Source organism: Pholcus phalangioides, unplaced genomic scaffold, assembly GCF_987345545.1.
Source record: "Pholcus phalangioides strain wild (caught in Gottingen) unplaced genomic scaffold, Ppha-v1.0 ptg000032l_1, whole genome shotgun sequence".
NCBI classification, from domain to species: domain Eukaryota; kingdom Metazoa; phylum Arthropoda; class Arachnida; order Araneae; family Pholcidae; genus Pholcus; species Pholcus phalangioides.
The window spans coordinates 6119793-6141392 of record NW_028301622.1 but is presented as its reverse complement, the minus strand read 5'-3'; the positions used below and the strand labels follow the sequence as shown (position 1 = coordinate 6141392).

General features: G+C 35.5%; 2 protein-coding genes across 3 annotated transcripts in view; one reads left to right on the top strand and one right to left on the bottom strand.

The window, feature by feature from the left end:
• Positions 1 to 76: 76 nt before the first annotated feature.
• RpL26 (ribosomal protein L26) lies at positions 77 to 4560 on the top strand. Its single transcript, XM_089253146.1, has 2 exons — positions 77 to 600; positions 4339 to 4560. The coding sequence occupies exon 1, from the start codon at positions 167 to 169 to the stop codon at positions 590 to 592; it is 426 nt and encodes a 141-aa protein (XP_089109272.1). The 5' UTR covers positions 77 to 166; the 3' UTR covers positions 593 to 600; positions 4339 to 4560.
• A 6985-nt stretch (positions 4561 to 11545) lies between these two features.
• Positions 11546 to 21600, bottom strand: part of LOC149066835 (protein lifeguard 1-like) — a 35708-nt gene continuing 25653 nt past the window's right edge. For both annotated transcript variants that reach the window (XM_089253144.1, XM_089253145.1), the window contains exons 11-12: positions 18643 to 18826; positions 11546 to 12016 (exon numbers count right to left, since the gene is read on the bottom strand). In XM_089253144.1, the coding sequence (XP_089109270.1) occupies positions 18674 to 18826 (153 nt within the window). In that variant the 3' untranslated portion in view covers positions 11546 to 12016; positions 18643 to 18673. The remainder of the gene's footprint in view (positions 12017 to 18642; positions 18827 to 21600) is intronic.

The window sequence follows — 21600 nt, the reverse complement described above, 5'->3', positions numbered from 1 at the left end:
AAACAGGACGTATGGTACATTCAGGTCACTGTATCATTTTCGCAGTAAAAGAAGTACACCGAAGAAAACCTGACTACGAAAGTTGGCCGATCGGCCATATTGGAAAAGTTGTTGTGTGTAGCGTGTTCGTGTGCGGACTTTTTCCGAGTCTTTTTTTGTTGTGAAAATGAAGATGAACAAGATGGTGACCTCTTCCCGACGTAAGAATCGGAAGAGGCATTTCAACGCTCCGTCCCACATGAGAAGAATCATCATGAGTTCCCCGCTGTCGAAAGAACTCAGGCAGAAATACGGAGTGAGGAGCGTCCCGATCAGGAAGGACGACGAGGTGCAAGTGGTGCGGGGACATTACAAGGGCCAGCAGATCGGCAAGATTGTCCAGGTTTACCGCAAAAAGTACGTCATTTTCGTCGAAAGAATACAGCGTGAGAAAGCGAATGGTGCCACTGTACACGTCGGTATCCACCCTTCGAAGGTTGTCATCGTCAAATTGAAGATGGACAGGGATAGGAAACAGCTACTCGACCGAAGAGCCAAGGGCAAGCAGCAAGAGAAGGGAAAGCACACGGAGGAGTCCGTCATGGAGACGTAATTAGTGTGGTAAATACACCTCTCGTACAAAGTCTCTCGAATATCTTGTGATAGCAATCCTATATACTATGAGCGTGTTTTCGTGGAAGTTGTGAACCAGGGCTGGACAAAAATCCCAGTCGCCATGGCGACTAAAAAAATTGGTATTGGCGCCTAAAATTTTCTTTTGAGTAGTTACTAAGTTATAGCTTGAGAGCAGCACAAAATGTTTGCAGTTTGAAGCAGTGTATCTGCCAACATGAAAACCTGTTCCAAAAGATGTTTGCTGTGCCCCGAAAAAGTCAAAAACTGTCTTCAGTTAAAATATTTTCCAATTAGTTCCACCATGGGCAGCTCGGTGCCGCTGGGTATGCTCTAGAAGGGCATCAAATATCCAGGACCACTTGGGGACCTACGACACCTACTATATCATTGTTCGGGTAATACTACACCTAGCAATTTGCCTACGCCTGGAAATAGGCACACAAGCAAAGCGTTGGTGCTTCACTATGAACAACCCTTACGCACAGGACCACCCGCTGGTTTGGCTTGACGATTTCAAGTTTCATGTGCCAGATAGAGCGAAGTTAGTCCGGTACATTTCATTATCAAGGATGTTATTTTCAATAGGAGGGGGGGGGAACTAAGCTGGATAAAAAATTCCAGAACAGCTGTTGTATGGTCGGCCACACGTCTGATGGCCCAACAAAAAGTCGCCAGACACTGCGGACGCCGAAAAAAACAACATCGTGCAAAACATAATAGCGTCATAATGCTTTTCTGGGTTGCCGTATTTTTTAACGCTTTTCCGGTTTCATTGTGTGATACTAGATGGCACTGGCTTCACCAAACAGGATTTTTCTTTTGTTCACCGCGTTTTTTCAAAAATTCTAAGCAGCCGTTGTTCCATTTCCAGCGCGTCTCTCTATCTCTCATTATTATTCCTCCCTTCTGTAGCTCTAATTCTTTGGATTATCTGCTGCTCAGGTTGTATCATACCATTTTATTATTTCGTTGTATTTATTGGTTATTCATCGATTGCCATGCCTTCCCTTTTATCAGTTTATTATTTAAAATGAACCTACAGAATTTTTCATACCCGGATCCGTTCATTTAAAAAAAAGGGTCCTGGTTTTAGTTTTAATGCATAGAATATTTATTTATTCAACATGCCCGGATCCGTTTATTTAAAAAAAAGGGTCCCGGTTTTAGTTTTAATACATAGAATATTTATGCCCGATCTTTTTATTAAAATAACGGGCCAGATGTAATTTTTTTTAACTGATATTTTTTTTTCCATTTTTTATGCTTGGTGGTTTCTATTATGTTTTGCACGCTGTTTTTTTTTGGCGTCCGTAGTGTCTGACGGCCTTGGCGACTCTTCGTCGGGCCATCAGACATGTGTGGCGCCAAACAATCGCCAAGTGGTGGACCATACGACAGCTGTTCCCTATTTTTTTGCATTCTGCGATTTTCTTTTGCATTTTGCGAAAAATGCAACCTAGTACCGGGAAATCAGCACAAGCAGCACTTAACTATCCTGACGCCTATCACGAGATAAGAGATGACTGGAAAAACCACTTCTTTATGCTCAGAAAAAGGAGTTACAAGGCGCCCCCCCCCCCCCCCCATTCGACTCTGTGCACCGCCCAAGTTGTCTCAGATTAGTTAGGCCTGCTCAAGTTGCAAGGCCTGGTGCTTTAGCTGGTGTTTGCCTGCCCCTTCTGTTTCTTAGTACTGGGCCTAAAAGAGATAATTTCAAATGAAGTTCACATGAGTTTTATAAATACGAGAGAAATTGTACAGAAATATCACTTAAATTTAACCACTTTTATTATTTTGCTGATGCGTGCACTACACGAATTTTACCATGAAACTCAATTAAAATAAGCATGAAGTTAGATTCTTTGTGATGAGTACCCTGCATAAATGTGAAGTTTTCCTTTTTTTAATGTTTTTAAATCTCATAATTAAATCAAACAAGTTGGATTTTATGTTTGTTTACAAGTTGAATAGCAGTAATCCCATTCAAGGAAGAAAGCTTCCCCTACTTTTTCGTCCCTTAATATCCAACCAAGAGGTGGGATGGGGGGCGATCACCACATCAAGAGTCTGATAATATAGTAGAATGGATGTCTCATATTTTACGGGACAGTAATGACTAGCAAAAAAATGCCTCTGACACATCACTCTGGATTCGCGCCTGGGGAGGGGACTGACTACTGTTTTTGCACTGGGCGCCACCAGGTCTAAGACCGGCCCTGCTTTTCAGGAATGCTTCGCCATGTCTAAAAGATATGAGGGGGAGGTGTGACCAGACCAATTATCAATGCCAATTATAGCCAAAAAATAATTGTCATAGGCATTTAAGATTGCTTGTTTTAGCCCAAAAAATTGTAGAGGCAAGCAACATTGCAAATTATGGCCAAACAAATCTGAAAGTTTATGAAGATGCCAAGTATTGTTAAAATTTGTAAAAAAAAACAAAAAAACACACCAATGGTGAGAGCTAGGTAATTTATTGCAAGTCGCAGTGGATTAAAACAATTGGCAAATCCCAGGGTGCTGTGGCAAGTAAAAAAAATTTTTATTGGCATCTTAAATTTTGTAAATGTGATTACTAGCACGAGAAAAAGAAGTACACCTGGCTGCTACAATATTTCGTTGGCACCTACGTTTTCTCTCGATTTGTTAAGCCTTACAAATTTTAAATGAAATTCACCTAAGAAACGTGACACAAATGTATTTACATGAATAAACAAATATTTTGCTACTATTTGGTATTCAGTCGAATATTCAATTTGTTCAAATAATGCTTAGGTATTCGGTAGAATATTTAAATCTAAGCACAAATGAATGTTAAAATTATATTGGAGTTTTTCACATAAGGGGCTATTCAAATATTCCGTAAGCAAATTTTTAGCCGTTTTTGCCCCGCCCCCAGCAAAATTTCGTCATCAACTCTGCCCCACTGAATCCTAACTCATATTTTTTCATAAGGGGTGGTTGATCGTGTAAGCATTATCCAACCCCCCATCGATGATGACTAATACTTGAACTGTCCCTAAATTAAGAACCGATTGATTATATTTTATTGCGTGTATATCTGGGGTGACCATACTCGTGTTTTCTGGGACAGTCTTTTTTTGTTGGTTGTCCCAAATTTTTTTTGCACAAGAATGTCCTGGTTTTTCAAAAAATTTTCAATGAGGCTAACTTCTCTTTTTTTTCTGCTTGACTTTTGTTCATTTTATGTTTCAATCAACAATTAAAATTACATTACGATAATAAGGACTATAAGAATATTCATTCACAACTTTACCAACTTGTAAGTTTCTGTTCTTACTGTTTCTTAATTTTTTTTTAAATTTGCGGAAGGGTGTTGCAGTATCATTTTAGCATGAGTTGGCAACTTCGCTTGCTTTTTGAGTCACGCCAATTGTCAGTGTTTTGAAGTCTGGTCTCTTGTATATTCCTTCCAGTGAAAGGGGTTAATTCAAGGCAAATTTTTTAGACAAGTAGAACATTACATAATTGAAATTCATTTGAGATTATCAATAACTTTGTTTTCGATTAAAAACACCAATTTTATTTATAATTATGATGAATTTTAAGAAGACATTCTGCTGCCAGTTATGTACGACCAATATTTCAGAAGGATTCGTCCAGTATTCTTCTAGAGATAAAGAGAAAATAAACTTATAAAATTATGTGTGTACGAAGACGTTACATGAAAAAAAGTTGTTTGACAGTATTTTTCTTTTTCAGGTAACAAAGTGATAGTTTGAAACTACTTTAATCATCTGAGTAAAGGAATTGGCCAGCCATATTCGATATTCACTTGATCCTGCACTGGACTGATTTCTGTTCATGTGAGCGAAATTGTTAAACGTGCGAGAGGCTTAATTTTTTTTTTTGGATCCTCCATTGTCTTTATTTTGACTGGTCTTTCTTTTCTGACGTGCATTAAAGTGGATATTGTAAATGAGATTGTAAAATGTCTGTCGTTATTGTTGAAATATATAGTCTGCACTCATAACCTGTATATTTCCACGGATCATTAAGTATAAATATAGTCCGGAAATGGACGTTATGTTGAAAGTTATTGGGAAAAAAATAGTTTTTCCTAATAGAATTCAATATTTTTATGAACGAAAAATTGCATTTATTTTTTTTATTGTGTTAACAGTTGCATATAAAAAAATAGATTAATTCAGATGTACAGGATGGGGAGGGGGGAATAGGGAAACATTCCAGGTCTTCAAGGGAATGATCATAATACTCGAAAAATCTTCCGTAATCATAATGACACTTTTAACTCATTAACAGCGATTTTGATTTTTTGAAGGGAAAAAAAAAGTAATGAAACCACTTCCACCATTTATTGGCAAAGAAAAAAAATTAAAATTTTGAATGGCAAATTTTCTTACCAACTGCCATTAATGAGTTAATAAAAAGCTTAGGTCTATATAGTAGATGCTTATTTTAGTCATGGATAAAAATCACTTTTGCTAAGTACAGAACGGACCAATATAATATGGGGGGAAAATTCATATATAGTTCAGTTTGTTGCTATTTTTTTTTTCTTCCAGTTTTTATTTTTACACATTTTGAACTTAAGGTTGGGCAAGACTAATTTTTCCCTCTAGAAGCTATATCGATCTATAATACTTTTTTTTGACAGGGATCACTGGCCAGTAGAACCATTTCTGTACAGTCTGCTATACAGTAGAACCTTGATTAACTGGGTGTAATGTTGGAAATATGTTAAAATAATAGTCAAATCTCGTTTTAACGAATACCATTATAGCGAAAATCTCGTTTTAATGAACACTTTTCTGATTCCCCCAAATAAGTTTGCATAAGAATAATCCTAAGGTAACCTGGAATTCCTTTATAACAAAATTTTGTTATAACGTAGTGATTCCTCTGGTCTCTTGGTGTTCGTTATAACGGGATAATATTTCGTAGTTCAATATTAAACTTGGTGGCAATATTCAGTATGAGATGTGCTACTTCTTATGGAAAGAAAATGTCTGAGGTAATGTAACTACTAAGACCAGATATGATCCAGGCTCTGTCCTTTAGGGGATATAAGCCAGTTATTACTACTAATGCACTGGTCTTTGTCTTTAGGAAGCAGCTGGTCCCCTTTTGGATTATTAGAGACCATCTGCCCTAAAGGGGCCTACACACGTTCAGTTATGCCTGCACAGTTATACCTGTACAGGCGTAACTGAACGGTTCGATGCATCCACACCATTCAGTTATACCTGTGCAGGCGAAGCTTCTGGAACCGGTTCTAGGCAATCTGGGGGGATATTTTCATTCTTCGATCTCTGTCTTCGCGGTCTTTTGATCAGTTCGGATTTTTTCATAGTCTATAAAGTTCGGAATTTTCTAGTATGATTTCCACAGATGATGCTTTGGGTGTAGTTGGATTGGTTATGGCACTGCAAGTTATTAACTCAAAGAAAAAAACGGGTAACGTGGTACAAAGATTGGTTAAAAAAAAGGCAACAATATTCGCACGTTAAATTATTACAGGAATTGAGGTTTGCACCAAAAGATTGGCATAATTTTCTCAGAATGGATCAAGATACCTACTCAAAGATTTTTTTTTTTTCAATTCCTTTCGGAAATTGCTTCGCAAACTGTTTATTTTTTTAACAACACTGTCTCTGTTTGCTAGAGGATTTATTTCTCTCATTTTCCACACCAATTTCTCATAACTATCATCTTTCTTAATTTTGTTATAGTAATCTTTAGTTTTCACCTGCCACAAGCATTTCTTATTCCTATACATTTCAATGAATTCTTCCAAACATTTGCGCTGCCCGTTTCAAAGATCGCTCATCATTATAAAACTGGAGTCGTGAAAACTAAACTAAAGTCTGGTGGAGTGTTGAAATCGGTGTTTCCTAAAGTAGGACTATTCAGGCTATGAATGGTGAATGGACACAAGGGGGTGATGGGGGGTGGGACGAGAGGAAAACATCAGTTTCGAAAACTCGGACCATTTTACCAAGGAAGCCTTTGTAAAACAATATGGGCCTTGGGCAAAAAAAGAAAAGAAAAAACTAATATTGCACACAGAAATTCGTACTTGTTTCATCAAAGCTAAAGTGTTTTTTACTCCCTTTGAATGTGCGCTGCACATTCCAGATGTATTGTAACTGTGAATTGATCGGTAAAGCTTACTGTCACAGATCTCCACACCATCTGGGGTCCTGCATCCCCGGGGGCTGGTTTTACTAATGAATATTGCCATTATTCGAGCCATTTCCCTCCAACCCCCACAAAGATGGGATTGGGATCAGGATTCTGGTTTCAGAGCCCGAGATGATTCCAATCATTCTTTTTTCCCACGTTAAAAAATTCACTATAGTGGCAGCTCGGCAAAGAGAATAGCCTCTGTGGCCTGCGGCAGGATGTGGGAGGGGCAGGGGGTGACGCTCACTTTGAGGAAGACTTCTGTAACGGAAGATGTTTGTTGAATCTACACCATAAGTACAATAACGTATTTTGATGTTACTAAAACCTCTCATAATGACCGATTTTCGTGACTTAAGTAAAAGGCACTACTGCCTGCTCATGCTTATCAAGAATGCTATCCATATCTACAGTGATCATGACAATACGTATAGGCAATAAAAGAGAAATTTTGGTATTACAATCGACGCCCGATATAACGACCCCTTCGTCCCATCGAGAATGGATGTTATATTTGGAGCGAGGGGGAGACGGGGTTATGGTTGGGACGGTCGTTATATAAGTAAAACATTTGGGACTTACCCTACCAGTCTTTGTCGCTATAACGTGAAGTTGTCATAACGAGCGTCGACTGTATCTTCGAAAACAAGCATCGTTTCTCCTCTGAATATACAGATAGGGGATACATGCTCCTTCAGCATCGTATGATAGCATTTTTTTCTCGCGATAGCGTCGATTTAAAAAAAATGATTTTTTTGACTTGAAAAATTTCATGGTAACTTACTTGAAAGAAAACTTGCATTTTCACGCGACCGCTTACGATTAATTCAACTCAATTAGAAATTGACTTATTATTAAGCATAGTATGTATATTAATAGTATTACTCAATGATATAATTATATTATCAATCGTATATCTCTCTCAAAGAATTTTTCGATTGTTTTCTTACGTTTAACTAGCGTAATTTCATCTGAATTTTTTTCTTTCAATGTTTGAGCTGAAAGTTGAAATTCGTTGCAATCTGACGAGATGTGTCCAAAAAACAAATTCAATGAGATTCATTAAGAATTACATGTAAAAGAAAATAATAAATTACAGTGATTTTTGTCCTATTGATGCTTGCTGGTTTTCGGTCGAGAATGGAGTGGGAATCCTGCGTTTGAAATTGCAAAGAATACTAAAATAATCTGATGTTACGGGGCCCCTAAAATCTCCAAGAACCCTGGTTAGAGAACTCCTCTCTAAATAATCAATAAACAATTAATAGTCATAGCACATTATTTGAATATAGAGTTTGTGTGTTTCGTTGCATAATTTCGGGCAAATTTATTGAAAAGAGTAATTTCAGAAACAAAATTGCAAATTTTAACAATGGTCGAAATATTTCTAAAATTTTATTTCGATTTTTTTATTCGATATGAAATTGTAAGAAAATATTGTGAAAATTACGCCATTAGAAAATTTTCTTCTAATTAAATGCAATCCCTCTCCAAAACAAGTTATTCAGTTATTATTGTTCTATTACATTATCAGTGAAAAAAGAAGAGGGAAGAAAGAAGGGCGAATATAAGAAAGCAGGGAAAAAAAACTGCGCAGATGGCCCATACAAACGCTCAGTTATACCTGCGCAGGCATAACTACAGTTATCCTGAATCGAAAAACCATTCCCTTCAGGTCGCCTGTGCAGGTCAACTGACGGCCCCTACACACGCTCAGTTATGCCTGCACAGTCGGCCTGTACAGGCATAACTGCGCAGGTATAACTGAGCGTGTGTAGGGCCCTTTAGCATGCCAGTGAAGTCATTACTGTTGCTGCTTTTTTGTGAAGGGAAAAAAAGCCTGTGGGATAATACACCACAACATATGTGTGATGCAATCCCCATTTGTGAATTTGCATTACATTCTGATGCTCTATCTTAAGCAAAGTTTGAAAATGCAATAAGAATGAAAAATTTTGATATTGCATATAATTTTGAGCAACTAAGATTTTTTTTTTAATATGAAAGAAACTATATTCAGGCCACTTTTATGAGATTTTTTTTCGGGAAAAACCACTTATATTATGAACCCAGAGTCCCAATGTGTCCCATCAAATGGTGTGTGCGCGCTGCACTTGCTGAGAAGGTATTGTGCCACACGTTTTTTTTACGAGCTAGGCATTATATTGGATCATGCTTGGAATAGTGTTTAACAGAAGCTCCGTTACATAAATTTGCACATTTATTATGAACTGCATCTCTTGGTGTGTTATTAGTGTTATTCCATAAATAAAGTAACCTATTTTAAACAGTTTTAAATTGAGAAAATTTGTAAATGCTGTTGCAATTACTTAAATATGTTCTATGAAATTCAACAGAAAAACCTTTGAAATTATTTAAATTCTACATAAATTTGGTGGTTTTTACATTTTATAAGTACAAAAGTGATAAAGTAATGGTGGCATCACCGTTAGTCCCTATTGGTTTGATAATCACAAATGTCTCATTTTTCAGATATTAGAACAAGTCCTTTTGACATGAACTGATTGATGATTTCAATGCGATGGGAAGAGAAAAACAGGCACTCAGAAACGTATTAAAGTTGGGTGCAGAAGAAAATATTGGGCCCATTATATATATATATATATATAAATTAGAAAAATGTGTAAAAGGGTTTGCAGAACCCAGTGCATGCACTGTTGAAAAACACATCTTGAACAAACTGCAGTATTCCCGTAAATCTATTTCATTGAATATAGGTCGATTGATTAGCTTTAAGGTCCCTATGCATACTGGTATTCATGAGAAATGTGCTTTCTGGGCCCCTGACCACACCATTTTTTCACTGTTGACTGATAACAGCGAAGTGAAAGGGATAAATCCTCAAAATGTGAAAATTTTCTTGGAAAATGACACATTGACTTTGTATGTGTCCAAGCAATAGTTAGCGCTAAAAAACGGGTTTTTTACATAATCCCTCTATGGAAGGAAGATTTGTTCACTGGAAACTAGGGCTGGTCCAGTTAATCTAGTCAATTGATTCGATTAAAATAATTAAAAGTGTGAATCGACTTGATTTTTAAAAAAAAAGGCTTATAAATCAATGTTTTATTCAGAACATTTTGGATGAGAGTAGCCATATTTAAATCAATATTTTGATCACATTCAATTCAACAAAAACTGGTGATTTCAGTTTGAAATTGAGTTTAATAAGTTTTAGAAGACCAAAAAATTTGTCTCCATTGTGAACAAACACATTAGTGTTTTTGTTTCTTCAAAGCATTAGTCAGGGCTCCCACTCGAAAAAGTAGGAAAATGCAGGACAAAAAAAGTAGGAAGGGAAAAAAATCCCTAATTTTTTTTTTTTTAATTTTGAATTAACTTTTTTTTCATAGCACTATTTCAGTTTCCAATAAGATTGACTCAAGCCAAAGCAAAGTGACAAATGACTTGGTTACAAAACCAATTTTTGGACAGAACAGTGTACTAGCAACCACAGATAATTCTTTGCTCTCTCTCTCCTCATATAATTATATTACATTCTTTTCTGGAGTCTTCCAAAGTGCAGAGCTTGTTGACTCTCTTCGGCAATGCACAGCAAATTTTGAAGACGTATGTTTTTTAAGAATGGCACTATTTCGAGACCACTTTCAAAAGCATAGTGCAAAATGTGTAAATTACAAGATTCGACGTAAATAAGACAAGGTGAACAAGATAGTTTTACTGCGTTGTCCATCCTTTTTTAAAGGGATTTGTTCACATTTTACTGTTCAATGCCAGTGTAATAATTTTTGACAAATGAAGCACTTCCATTTCTAGCTCTTTGCTGAGCATTTTAAATATTGTTTATGCCTCTTCATGCCTTAAAAATACAGAACACAACTGAATGCTATTGGGTAGCATCATAACCACCAAACCTAGAATAGGCCCATGTATCCAACTGCTTTGAAATGCAAACTGTTGTTTCACCTATTTGCACCATAATTTTGAATGATGAAAGTTACTTTCCAAGACCACGAAGTAGTAATAATAAATACAAAATTATTTTTTCCATCCGGACAGAAGTTTTTAATGACTAATACTCGTTGAATCCTCAAACTAAGCAAATGAAAAACTAATAAACCAAATGGTCCACATACACTACGTCCCCAAATAACCTTGTAAAACAATACAATTTCTGCTTTTGCAGAATCATTAATTGCATTCTATAACATTTGTAATATTTGGCAATATATCAATGGTTTTCCCTGCTCAATTAAAATCAATTACACAAATTTTGTCGATAAGATTTGGTGACAAAAGTAAGACATTTTACCAAAAAGTAGGACAAGTGGGGGCCCTACATTAGTTTATCTCCTCACAAGTACCATTCAGAAGTTTCTAAAAAAACACGCAACAGTGTAATTAAGAGTAGTTTCAAAATCAGTGAATAATAACTGATTTTAGATCCAAATGAAAAATTAACAGGTTATGTCATTATGTTCATATTAAATTGCTTCAGGCGGGCAGCCTCATATTTCTTAATCTATTCCTATATTTGTTTACATCTACCGAATAGATGAATTGAAATGAATGAAATATATATTTATAGCATGTATTAACATTATATAATGAGAAAAAATTATTAGATTAAAAATTTTGCTCTATTCCCAACCCTACTGAAAACTTGTAGTGCTAAGTGGGGTTGGTGCTGCAATGGGTCAACTGCATATCCCTGTTATAGTGGCTTGGTGAAGAACAATGAATTTCCACATTTGATAAATTAACAAAATAATGATTGAAATTTGAACAGAGAGAAACAACTTTTATTTAACTTTAAAAAGAATATATGTACAAAAGCATAATAAAAAATGAGAATTCTAGCCGTTTCTAAGCACTTGGTTGAATGTGGGAGCCATATATAAGGGTGGGTTTACGACATAAATGACTAGACATACATAAATGCAAGAAAAAATAGCTATCACATCAGCATTTGCACATGTGTGTGAGTGACAAAAATACCAACAATAGAATATAGGATTATTCCACGTTATATATTATTTATACTCCACAAATGACTAAACACGATATATATTAGGACAAATCCTCTCTTCAACACCAATTAACATCTATATATACATATATTAAAGCTAAAACTGGAAAAAATTTATTTTGTTATCCATATGAAATATTCCAGTTCGCACATATTTAGATGAAAAAGAGTTGTAAATAAATCTCTCTCCATGAGAGTTGGTAACTTGAAATACGCCCCTGCCTGAAACAAAAAGAATATTTCATGAATGAAAACACATTTCTAGCATATTCACCTTCCATCTAGTAGAAAACCCATGCAAAATAATGGAGAGAGTTACACTTTCTCCAAAAGTCTATGTCCTTTTTGCATTTTAGACATTTTCTCATATTTCTAGAAAAATACTAGGTGAATCATTCTGAAATTTCTGTCATACGTACCTTAAATTGGTACTTGCCATTTCCAGTGAAAAATCAAGTCAGGGGTACATTAAGGGCAGGTTTTTAACGGTTTAAACTGTCATGTCAAAAACCTTGAATGTTGCTTTTGAATATGAAAATTCTCGTTGAAAATACACATATTGATTGCATGTAATGTTGGAAATTACTGTTATATAAAGAATGAGTACTTAATATGGTTGTAGAATAGTTTTATGCTCTGTATACAGAATTATTTTGGACAATACATGTGTATTTTTTCATGTACAAGATATAATTTGAATAGAGCTTAACATAAAAACTGAAGGAAAAACTATGGGACTACTTGATATTCCTCAATTCAAGATGAGATTTTTGATCTTCAAAAATTTCTTCAATTGCTTATATATATATATGTGTGTATTGATATAAACCATCTGCTGTACTCTTTTCATAACAAATAGGTGTTTAAAAAGTGTTTCATGCCAAAAAAAGTAATGTGATTTCTGTTATTATTAAATTATCTAAATAATCACTGACACTTAAAACGATACCCTCATTATGCATAACATTAGTATTTTGATCGCTAGCTATATTCTAAATTAGAAGACTAAAACATCCTTTAATTTGGCAGAGCTGGCTTTCATATATAATGCTTAAGAAAAGCTCCTGTAACTTATATTCTAAGTGAAAAAGTAAAAATGGCAATACTGACAATAAGTTTTTCACTGTTTTAATACTGAGCAAGTTTCTGAGGTCAAAAACCTAACCCTGTGATCTCCTGTCACACATATTTTGAATAAACAGCTCTATTTCGATTAGTAAATTGAACACAGGCAATGAGCAGTTTAGATAATATGTACCATAAAATTATATGTTATCAGTTCTAGACTGTCGAAAAATTCAAGTTAATGAATTTACCAAGTTAATGAATAATCAAATTATAGCTAATACAGTCAAACCTCGTTAATGAGTCACTCTTGGGAGCGCAAAAAATATGACTTAGCAAGCGGAGTGACTCGTTAAGCGGAGTAAGACATAGCTGTGCCGATTCCTGCCTGAGGATAATTGGGACTTCCAAAAAGTGACCCGGTAAGCGGAGTGACGTGTTAACCGGGTGACGCACTAACGAGGTTTGACTGTATTTTGTTTTAATTATTATTGGAGTTTAAAAATAAAACAATACATAAAAAAATAAGTTACTCATCATGTTATCAACCTATTGTGTTCAAAATATTGTCTAAAAGCATTTGTTTAGGTTTTTGACAGTTTTAACCAGTTCTTGATGCTTATGTCAAAAACCAACGCTGATTCAGCAGCCGACAAAAGAATAAACATGAAAACAAATTTTTATCAACGCTGTGTGCCAGATAAAACTGCAAATAACTTGTGACTTTAAAAATATTGTACTAACTTTGTGCACTACTTTCTGTGCATTTTTGTGAGAATATTCAAGAAAATATAAATGTTTTCTATAAAAATTCTAATTTTCATACCGCATGGTTTTTGCTTCTAACACACCAATTTTTCAACCAATTTTTACAAAATTTGCAGAAACTTACATGACACTATACATGTGACATAATGTATAGAAATTTGAAATGTGGCCAATTGTTATTTAATGAGTATTTTTGGGGTAGATGATGATTAATTGTGCATGTGCAAGAAATATAATTTTTATTTTCAGAATTTGATTGCTAGATATGCAGTACAACTTTCATGAATGTTATGAAAATTCACAAAGATATATATGATATTGTGAGCTGTAATTTCGAAACTTGCTGAAAGTAACTGAATGGTAAGGAACTTTCCACAAATTGGTTATTGATTATTTTCTGTTATTTGGTTATTTCCAGAATAACCCCACAGCATTATGCAAATGAGAGAAGAAGCGTGTCTGATGCTATGTACGAGAAGTGTTTAGCATAACACGTGTGTATGATGTCAAAATAAACAAAGTGAATTCAAAAATGAAATAACAGAAAACAACTGAAATATCTATTTGTGGAAAGTCCCTTATCATTCAGTTACTTTTAGCAAGTTATGAAATTACCGCTCACTTTATCTGCAATAGCTTTCTAAAAAATTTTCATTACATACAGATGAAATTTTCATATAAGTTGCATATATATATATCTGGCAATCAAACTGTGGGAAATAAAATTTTTCTTGCGCATGCGTAAGAAAAATTTTGGATGTGTAAACTGGTATGGGGTGTAAGCATTTCTAGCCAGGTTGGACATCCAAGTACAGACCCTAGCATACCTTCTCAGGGCCCCAGAGCAGACTTTTTCTTGGGGGCCCCAGAATTGTTATTGTGCAAAATAAGTATAAATTTCTTGTGGGGGATTCTAGGCCAGTGCCCCGGTTGCTCCAGCTTAATCACTGGACTGTCAAAGTATCACTTTGCCCACAGGCCCTGATGCTCTTAAGACAGCCTGCTGCCGAGATAGTAAGGGACTAGCTCAGTGAGTGACCTAGAGCGTGTGCAAGCAAGTGAATGACCAAAAGAAGCAGCTAGAGAGTGTGAAAGCATGTGAATGACCAAAAGAATGAATGGTCTATAAAGCAAGAAACCATGTCATTGAGCAAAGAGAGTGACCTCTTGAGCATGTGCAAGTATGTGACCAAAATAATATGCATATAAGTGGCCAAAAGAGTGTGAGTGACCAAACAAGTGAATTACTAAAAGAGTGACTTAGAGACTTGTGTACTTGCAAGAGTGGTGAGGGAGGGAAGTGGGTTTTTATAGCAAAGGGTGGCAAATTCGAGGAATGAGTGGTCAAAAAAATTTGACTAAAATGAGGGAAGGATGGCAAAATTTGTATAGCCCACAGGCACAATGAGCCTCTGCTCGTGACTAAATTTTCAATGGAAATGACGAGTACTAATATAAGGTGTATATGACTGAAATTTCAGAACAATCCGCCCATTATTTTTCTAGAAATTCGAGAAAATGACTAAAATCCAAAGAGGACACAAACTTTTGGAAACCTAGTGTATCTTCATTTCATTCCACACCCCACCATTTTCAAAGCATATTCTACTTGTACAAAAATCAATTTACTTGATAGAATGAAGCAGGAGTTGACAAATCCCAGGTGCCGAGGCAACTAGAAAATTGGTATGCGATTACTAAATTTTTAGTTGGATGATGAAAATGTTTTGAATTTATGTCAGGATATGTACCAACATGGAAAGGGGGAGGGGGGTTTACCAACTCCTCAGTGATGTAAAAAAAAAATGCTTGGTATGTGCCAATCATTCACACGAATTTGTCAACCCCTGCAACAAGTATATATTACAGGAAGCATAGGAAAGTCCCTTTGTCCTGAAGTAACTTGTGAACCATTGATCTTAGAGAGAGAGAAGCAGCATACTTCCAGTTGGAGAAAGTATCCAAATAACATTTAGACCTAAGATACATCATTCACATTGCAAGGGTAACTGTTGTATAGCAATTAAAATATTTTTAAAAATTAACTTTCTATATACGGTCCCTCTTTTGACCTCTTCCAATTAGAAAGTTGTTGCCCTGTCTCTCCTGAGCTCAACTAAAAAAAATTCTATGTTTTACGTGCAGTATTTAAATTGGGAAATCAATGAAAGAGCCACTTAAACTAACAGACAAGTTCATTCCATGCTTCACGTGCTGTTTTTTCCCTCGTTTTCATATGTTCTAATTCAAATATCTAAGCGAATATTGCATTTGAAAACAAGAAATTCGGGTCATCTCTATTTGACGAATGGGTGATAGATATAATAACCTGGTTCTAACCTCACGTTAAAGAAAGGGGAAGAAAAGGAAGATTAAAAAACAAATGAGAGGAAAACAGTTAAGAGAGAGTAGGTATATGAAGTAGATTTCTCTTTTCATCCCCCACCCAACCTGTTCCCCTTTTGATATTATATGAAGTCAGTGCCATAACTAGCCATTCCTGTGCAAGAATTTGCATTTATGCCCCATCTGGCCCATTCTAAGTGGGCCCTGTGCAGGTACAACTGTTGCACCTGCCTAGTTACAGCACTATGTATAGTAGAAGGATACATCATATGTGGGGAGGAGGAAAACTGACTAATAGTTGTATAGAAATAAAAGACAACTTCGTAGGGTTACAACAAAGCCTCGCGATGTTGAGGAGAGAGAAAAGAAAACAGAGCTTGTTCTGAGTTTACTCCACAGGCGTTTGGATGTAATATTACGTCCTTGATCCTAAAGTGCTTAAAAAAAGTTAATTTTTTTATTTGGATAACTAGGCAAACCCTTGAAATATGAATGGTATATCTGAGGTCTACACATTATTTGGACGCCTTTTCTAATTGGAAGTATTAGAATCAGTGGTTCGAGAATTATCCCACAATAAAGGGACTTCCCCCATGCACTCAGTATACAGGATTATAGCAGCTAAAAAAAATGCAATTCGAAAATTCTTAATGAATTTGACTTGGTCAAAATGCCAGATCAACTTTTTTTACATTCACAAGCACCCTCAAGAAAAAGATTAGAAGTTCGGGCATCACTAGGTATCCTGTCCATTCTGGAGACCGTAATTCAATCATAACACATCACTCACTTCACTTCTGCACTGAAAAATCAAACACAACACTACATACGCACTCAGACTGTAAGGTACACACACACAGTTACACTTTTGGCACAACTCACAAGGTAGTAAATCGCCTATAGATGGTGATAGACCTGATTTGTGCTCAGTTTGAAAGAAAAAAGTCTGGAGACAGGTCTTGATATGGACATAAAGTAATTACAGTGAAACCTCCAACAACAGCCACTAATGGTACCATAAAAATGTTGCCACTATGGGAGTGGTAGTTTTATTTCTGCGGGGAAAACTGAAATTTGCAATCTACGTATATAGCATGTGAAATGACAATCCATTCTGTAACTGATTACGGTAGTTATACAGGGTGTTCCATAAGTCCTGATTCAGCCTTTATCTCATCAACCATTCGTCGTAGAAGTATGTTTTGATTTGGAAAATGCTATCTGTGTTCAGAAATCACACTGTACCTGTTTTGCAAGTGAAAATGCAGTGTGTCCCACAATAAAAAAAATTAAATTTTCGTAGTCTCCCCTGTCATTCAACTTCTAATTAGAAAGTTGTTGCCTTGTCTTTCTTGAAGCCAACAAAAAAACTCCATGTTTCCAAGTGCAATATTCGCTCCAGTATTTGAGGATCCAAATACTGGGAAAATGTTGGAAAGAAACACATAAACGAGAGGAAGAAGCGTTGTTTGTTTTAGTTATTTCCTACCTTTTCTCTGATTTTTAATTCAAATATCTCAGCAAATATTGCACTTAGAAACATTGGAAGTTTCTCTTCGTTGGCTTCAGGGGAGACAGGCAACAACTTTCTAATTAGAAATTAAGACATGGGGGCCATATAAACATTTGTATTCTTTTTATTTTGTGAAATGCACTTAATTTTCTTTGTCAAAACTATTAGTGTAGTTTCCGAACATATAATGAAAATTTTTTAAATTAGAATCATACCTCTACGATGAACTGTTAATGAGATAAAGGCTGCATTGAGACTTACAGTACACCCTGTATAATTGATAATATTTTCATAATATATAATAATTGATTAATCAATCTACAGCACTATTATGACATCTTAAAATTCAGGTTGCAATGCTCAGGTAAAACACAACAAGTGAGAAAAACTGATATGAACCAAGAGATGGCATACCAGCAACCCTAAATAGATCTTTTTTCACGCTGAACCTTCAACAAGACCTCCTTTCCAGGGTGTTTCTACGTCCAATCCGATAGCTGAAGACATAAGTGTTGACATACATTCTTGTTTAAAAAAAATTAAAAAATTGACACATCCCTCTCAAAAAATTAATACCCTGGACATTTCTATTCTTATTTGCGAGCATAATTTTTAGGTACATTATACACAAAGAGCATACATAATCGTTTTTTATCCATAAAGTTTGATAAGTGGGAAAAATCTTAAAAATCAGCTTGAAAATTATTTTTCTCATCATGATATGCATATTCCCCCACCCCAACTCCATATCCAAAGTGGCTGTTGTTCTGAGGTTTCTCATAATGTTAAGTCTATGGGACGCATTCGGTTACAATAAAATGTAGCTGCTATTTAGAGGTGGCTGTTAGAGGTTTTACTGTATACGTAAAATTATGCATAATATATAACCCCTAGTGAAGCTCAACCCTAATTATTGCAGCCCCCCCCCCCCAGTAAGCTTTGAGTCACATTCTCACACCTCCTTTCAAGTAATAACTACAAGTGGAATCCAAAACTTGTACTATGGAAAAATTTCTCGACTTTTGTTCCAAACATTGCTTTCTTGCACCCCTGGCAAAGAACCACTAGGTTAGGAAAAATTTTTGATGAACAATTTTTAAGCAGAAAAAATTACAATGTGAAGTCAGCCACTTAAAAACTAATATTGAAGTCTTACTTATTATTTGGCTTGGGCATCTGTGATTAAATTAATCTCCACTCAGCTGAACGATATTCAGAATCATCAAGAAGAGCTGAATGATGTCCAGATACAGATTGAGAGCTCCAAGGACATACTCTTCGGGTGATATGCTGTAGCGATGTTTCTGCCCAATCATCATTTGAATGTCAAAAACCAGATACTGGGAAAAAAAAGAATAAACATGTACTCATATTTATGCTACATGCCAAGTACAGTAGTCTCTTCATGCACTGTGCCTCATTATACTCTTATAATGAGGCACAGTACAAGAAGACATTTGGATATTTCACACTTTCTATGATCAGAACTGCTGTTTAAAATTTAACTAACACGAGACAATGGATAAAAGTCATCTGTTATACAGCACTTTAAAAATACAAACAATATAATAAATAACTCCTTATTTATGGAGAAAAAAATGAAAGCCACAAGGGAAAAAAATCAGCTCCAATCATTCACCTCTGAAGACCAGACACACCCTGCTTCCCATCTCAGAGAGATATCAAAGCATTCCCAAAGGATGGGTTGTATCCATCATTCACCACTAGATGGTAGTTTCTATACAACCCAAGTGGGTATTCTGATTTTATGTAAGCAGGGTATCTCCAAACTTCTTCACTAAAGAGTATGACCTCAAGTTTACAAGAATATGTTTTGCAAAGTGAAAGTCATCTACTAAACACTGTGATTCTGCACCAAAAGCTGAAATTCCTTATCTTCATACGGGCTTCAAAAATTGGATAGTTTTTGGATAGATCTTGATGGATAGTTAACACATTGTTCACCAGTCACGAGTTAACTCATGTTTTTATACTCATATGTAGCTGGTGTGATGAGTGAGCTATTCCTTAAAAATATGTTAGTTAGGTTTACAATTTGAGCTGTAGACACCACATACTGTATATACTCGTGTAGAAGCCGGTCCCTCCCCTCACTTCAAAATCACCAAAAACAATAAATTAAAAACCTGTGTATAAGCCGACTCCCAAAAAATCATTGTTTTTTAGAGGGAGAAAAATTGTACATTTTCATATAAACATTAGTTTCGTTCATCACGTTACCAATACAACATTTTTTAAAAGATTTGATGATGATTTCAGTGGAAACAGAATTCCACATCCCATTAACCCACTGGCACACTAGGCCCATGTCAGGTTTCGTTAAGGTACCACTTTTCATTGCTTCTTTATCTTTGGAACTCATCTGTTCGGCCTATACACATTCCTTAAATAAACTTCTTAAAGATTTCTTCAATAATCTTCGTTGATGCTCATATCTAAAGACTGTAAAATAGATATTAGTCTACCAAGTATCAAAGTCACACGTTTTTGATTTTTTTTGCTTTGGCTTAACATCAATGGTTCTGTGAGGTTTGAACATTGCTACAAAAATCACTCTACTGATTAACAACACATCTATAGCTACAGAAATTACTCTACTGATTTAGTGATGCCATCTAAAGTACTCTAATGGCATCACAGATCTTAATGCCAGCTGTGTAGAGGCCATGTAGCTATTGGCCATATAAATTTGGTAAAGTGGGGAGTCGATATTTTCTCCTCAAAAACTTACCCCTGTATAAGCCGACTCTTCCCCCCAAAATTATAGAACAAATTTTTCAACAAAAAAACTTGGCTTATACATGAGTATATACGATAGTTACTATTACATAACTGTACATGTAAAACGTTAGTTTTTTTAAAAGCTGTAGGTAGCTCCGAACATGACAACTTTAATCACACGCACACTGTGCATGCAGGTGAAACAGGGACTGATTTCAGCATGGGCAACATGGGACCCCATGTTTTAAGGGGACTGCTCAAATGTATAACAGGATATATTCTACTCAAATTATTATAAATTTTAATCTGGTAAAATTTTGTAAAAATCAAAGAATTTTCCCCTAAATCACATCCATACTATTTCCAAAGTGCCCATTATTAGCAAACCATATTAAATATCAATTTTAATATTATATCAATCAGTATTAGATTTTACACAGCATGTATTGCATGTATAGCACCAATTGCAATATTAACTCTACGGCAAAAATGTGTTTCAATGTGTCAGTCTTTTGTTTGATTCATCAGACATGCACATTTTTTTAACCGCAAAATAATTCATGAAATGACGCCGAGAAAGTTTGCATGTTTGATCAACATGAAATCTCCAAATCTTCATGAAGATTCTGCATATTTTCAATGTGAAACTTCATGCATCTGATCTTGCCAACACTTTTCCAGGTGAACTGCAACAATTTTCATCCTTGGTTCAAGTTGGTGACACATTGCCACAAATGTTAAATAATGCTAGAGGTTTAGAAGAAACTTTTCCAAATGTTGAGACAGCACTGAATTCTCATGCCATCAGGTCATGAACATATTTTAATCAAAAATAAGCATTACATATACACAATTAGAAAGAACTGAAACATTAGCGTTGTGCCACATTTAAACTTTTAATTTCTTAAAACTTTTCACATTTTCAGATACAGGGCTCCCATTTGTCCTACTTTTGCTAAAATATCCTTTTTTTTACATTTTGTCCTACTTCTCCTTATGCATTTACAAACACGTACTGCATTTGCTGACACACAAAACCTCGTCGATCACAGTCGAGGGTGGAAGGGGAACCAAAATATCTTCGACCACAGTCGAAGGGGCAATCAGTACCTCTTTTACCCAGAGCCCCATCAAATCAAAGTCGGGCCCTGGGGTGAAAATATTAATATTTAAGTGAAACTCAACGAGTCAGACGGCTATGCACATTCAGGCTTTTGCCAAATTTTAAACTCTGAATCTTGGAAAATTGAACTTAGCAAACGTAATCTGAATATCAATTTCTGTATTCAACAGCATTCAATTACAGGGTGGTTGATTGTGATAGAATAAACATAATGAATTTAATAATTCTGCAGGTGCTGGCATATAACCA

Excerpts from the sequence above, each read along its gene's own strand:
- RpL26 (XM_089253146.1), top strand. The coding sequence starts at position 167 with ATGAAGATGAACAAGATGGTGACCTCTTCCCGACGTAAGAATCGGAAG.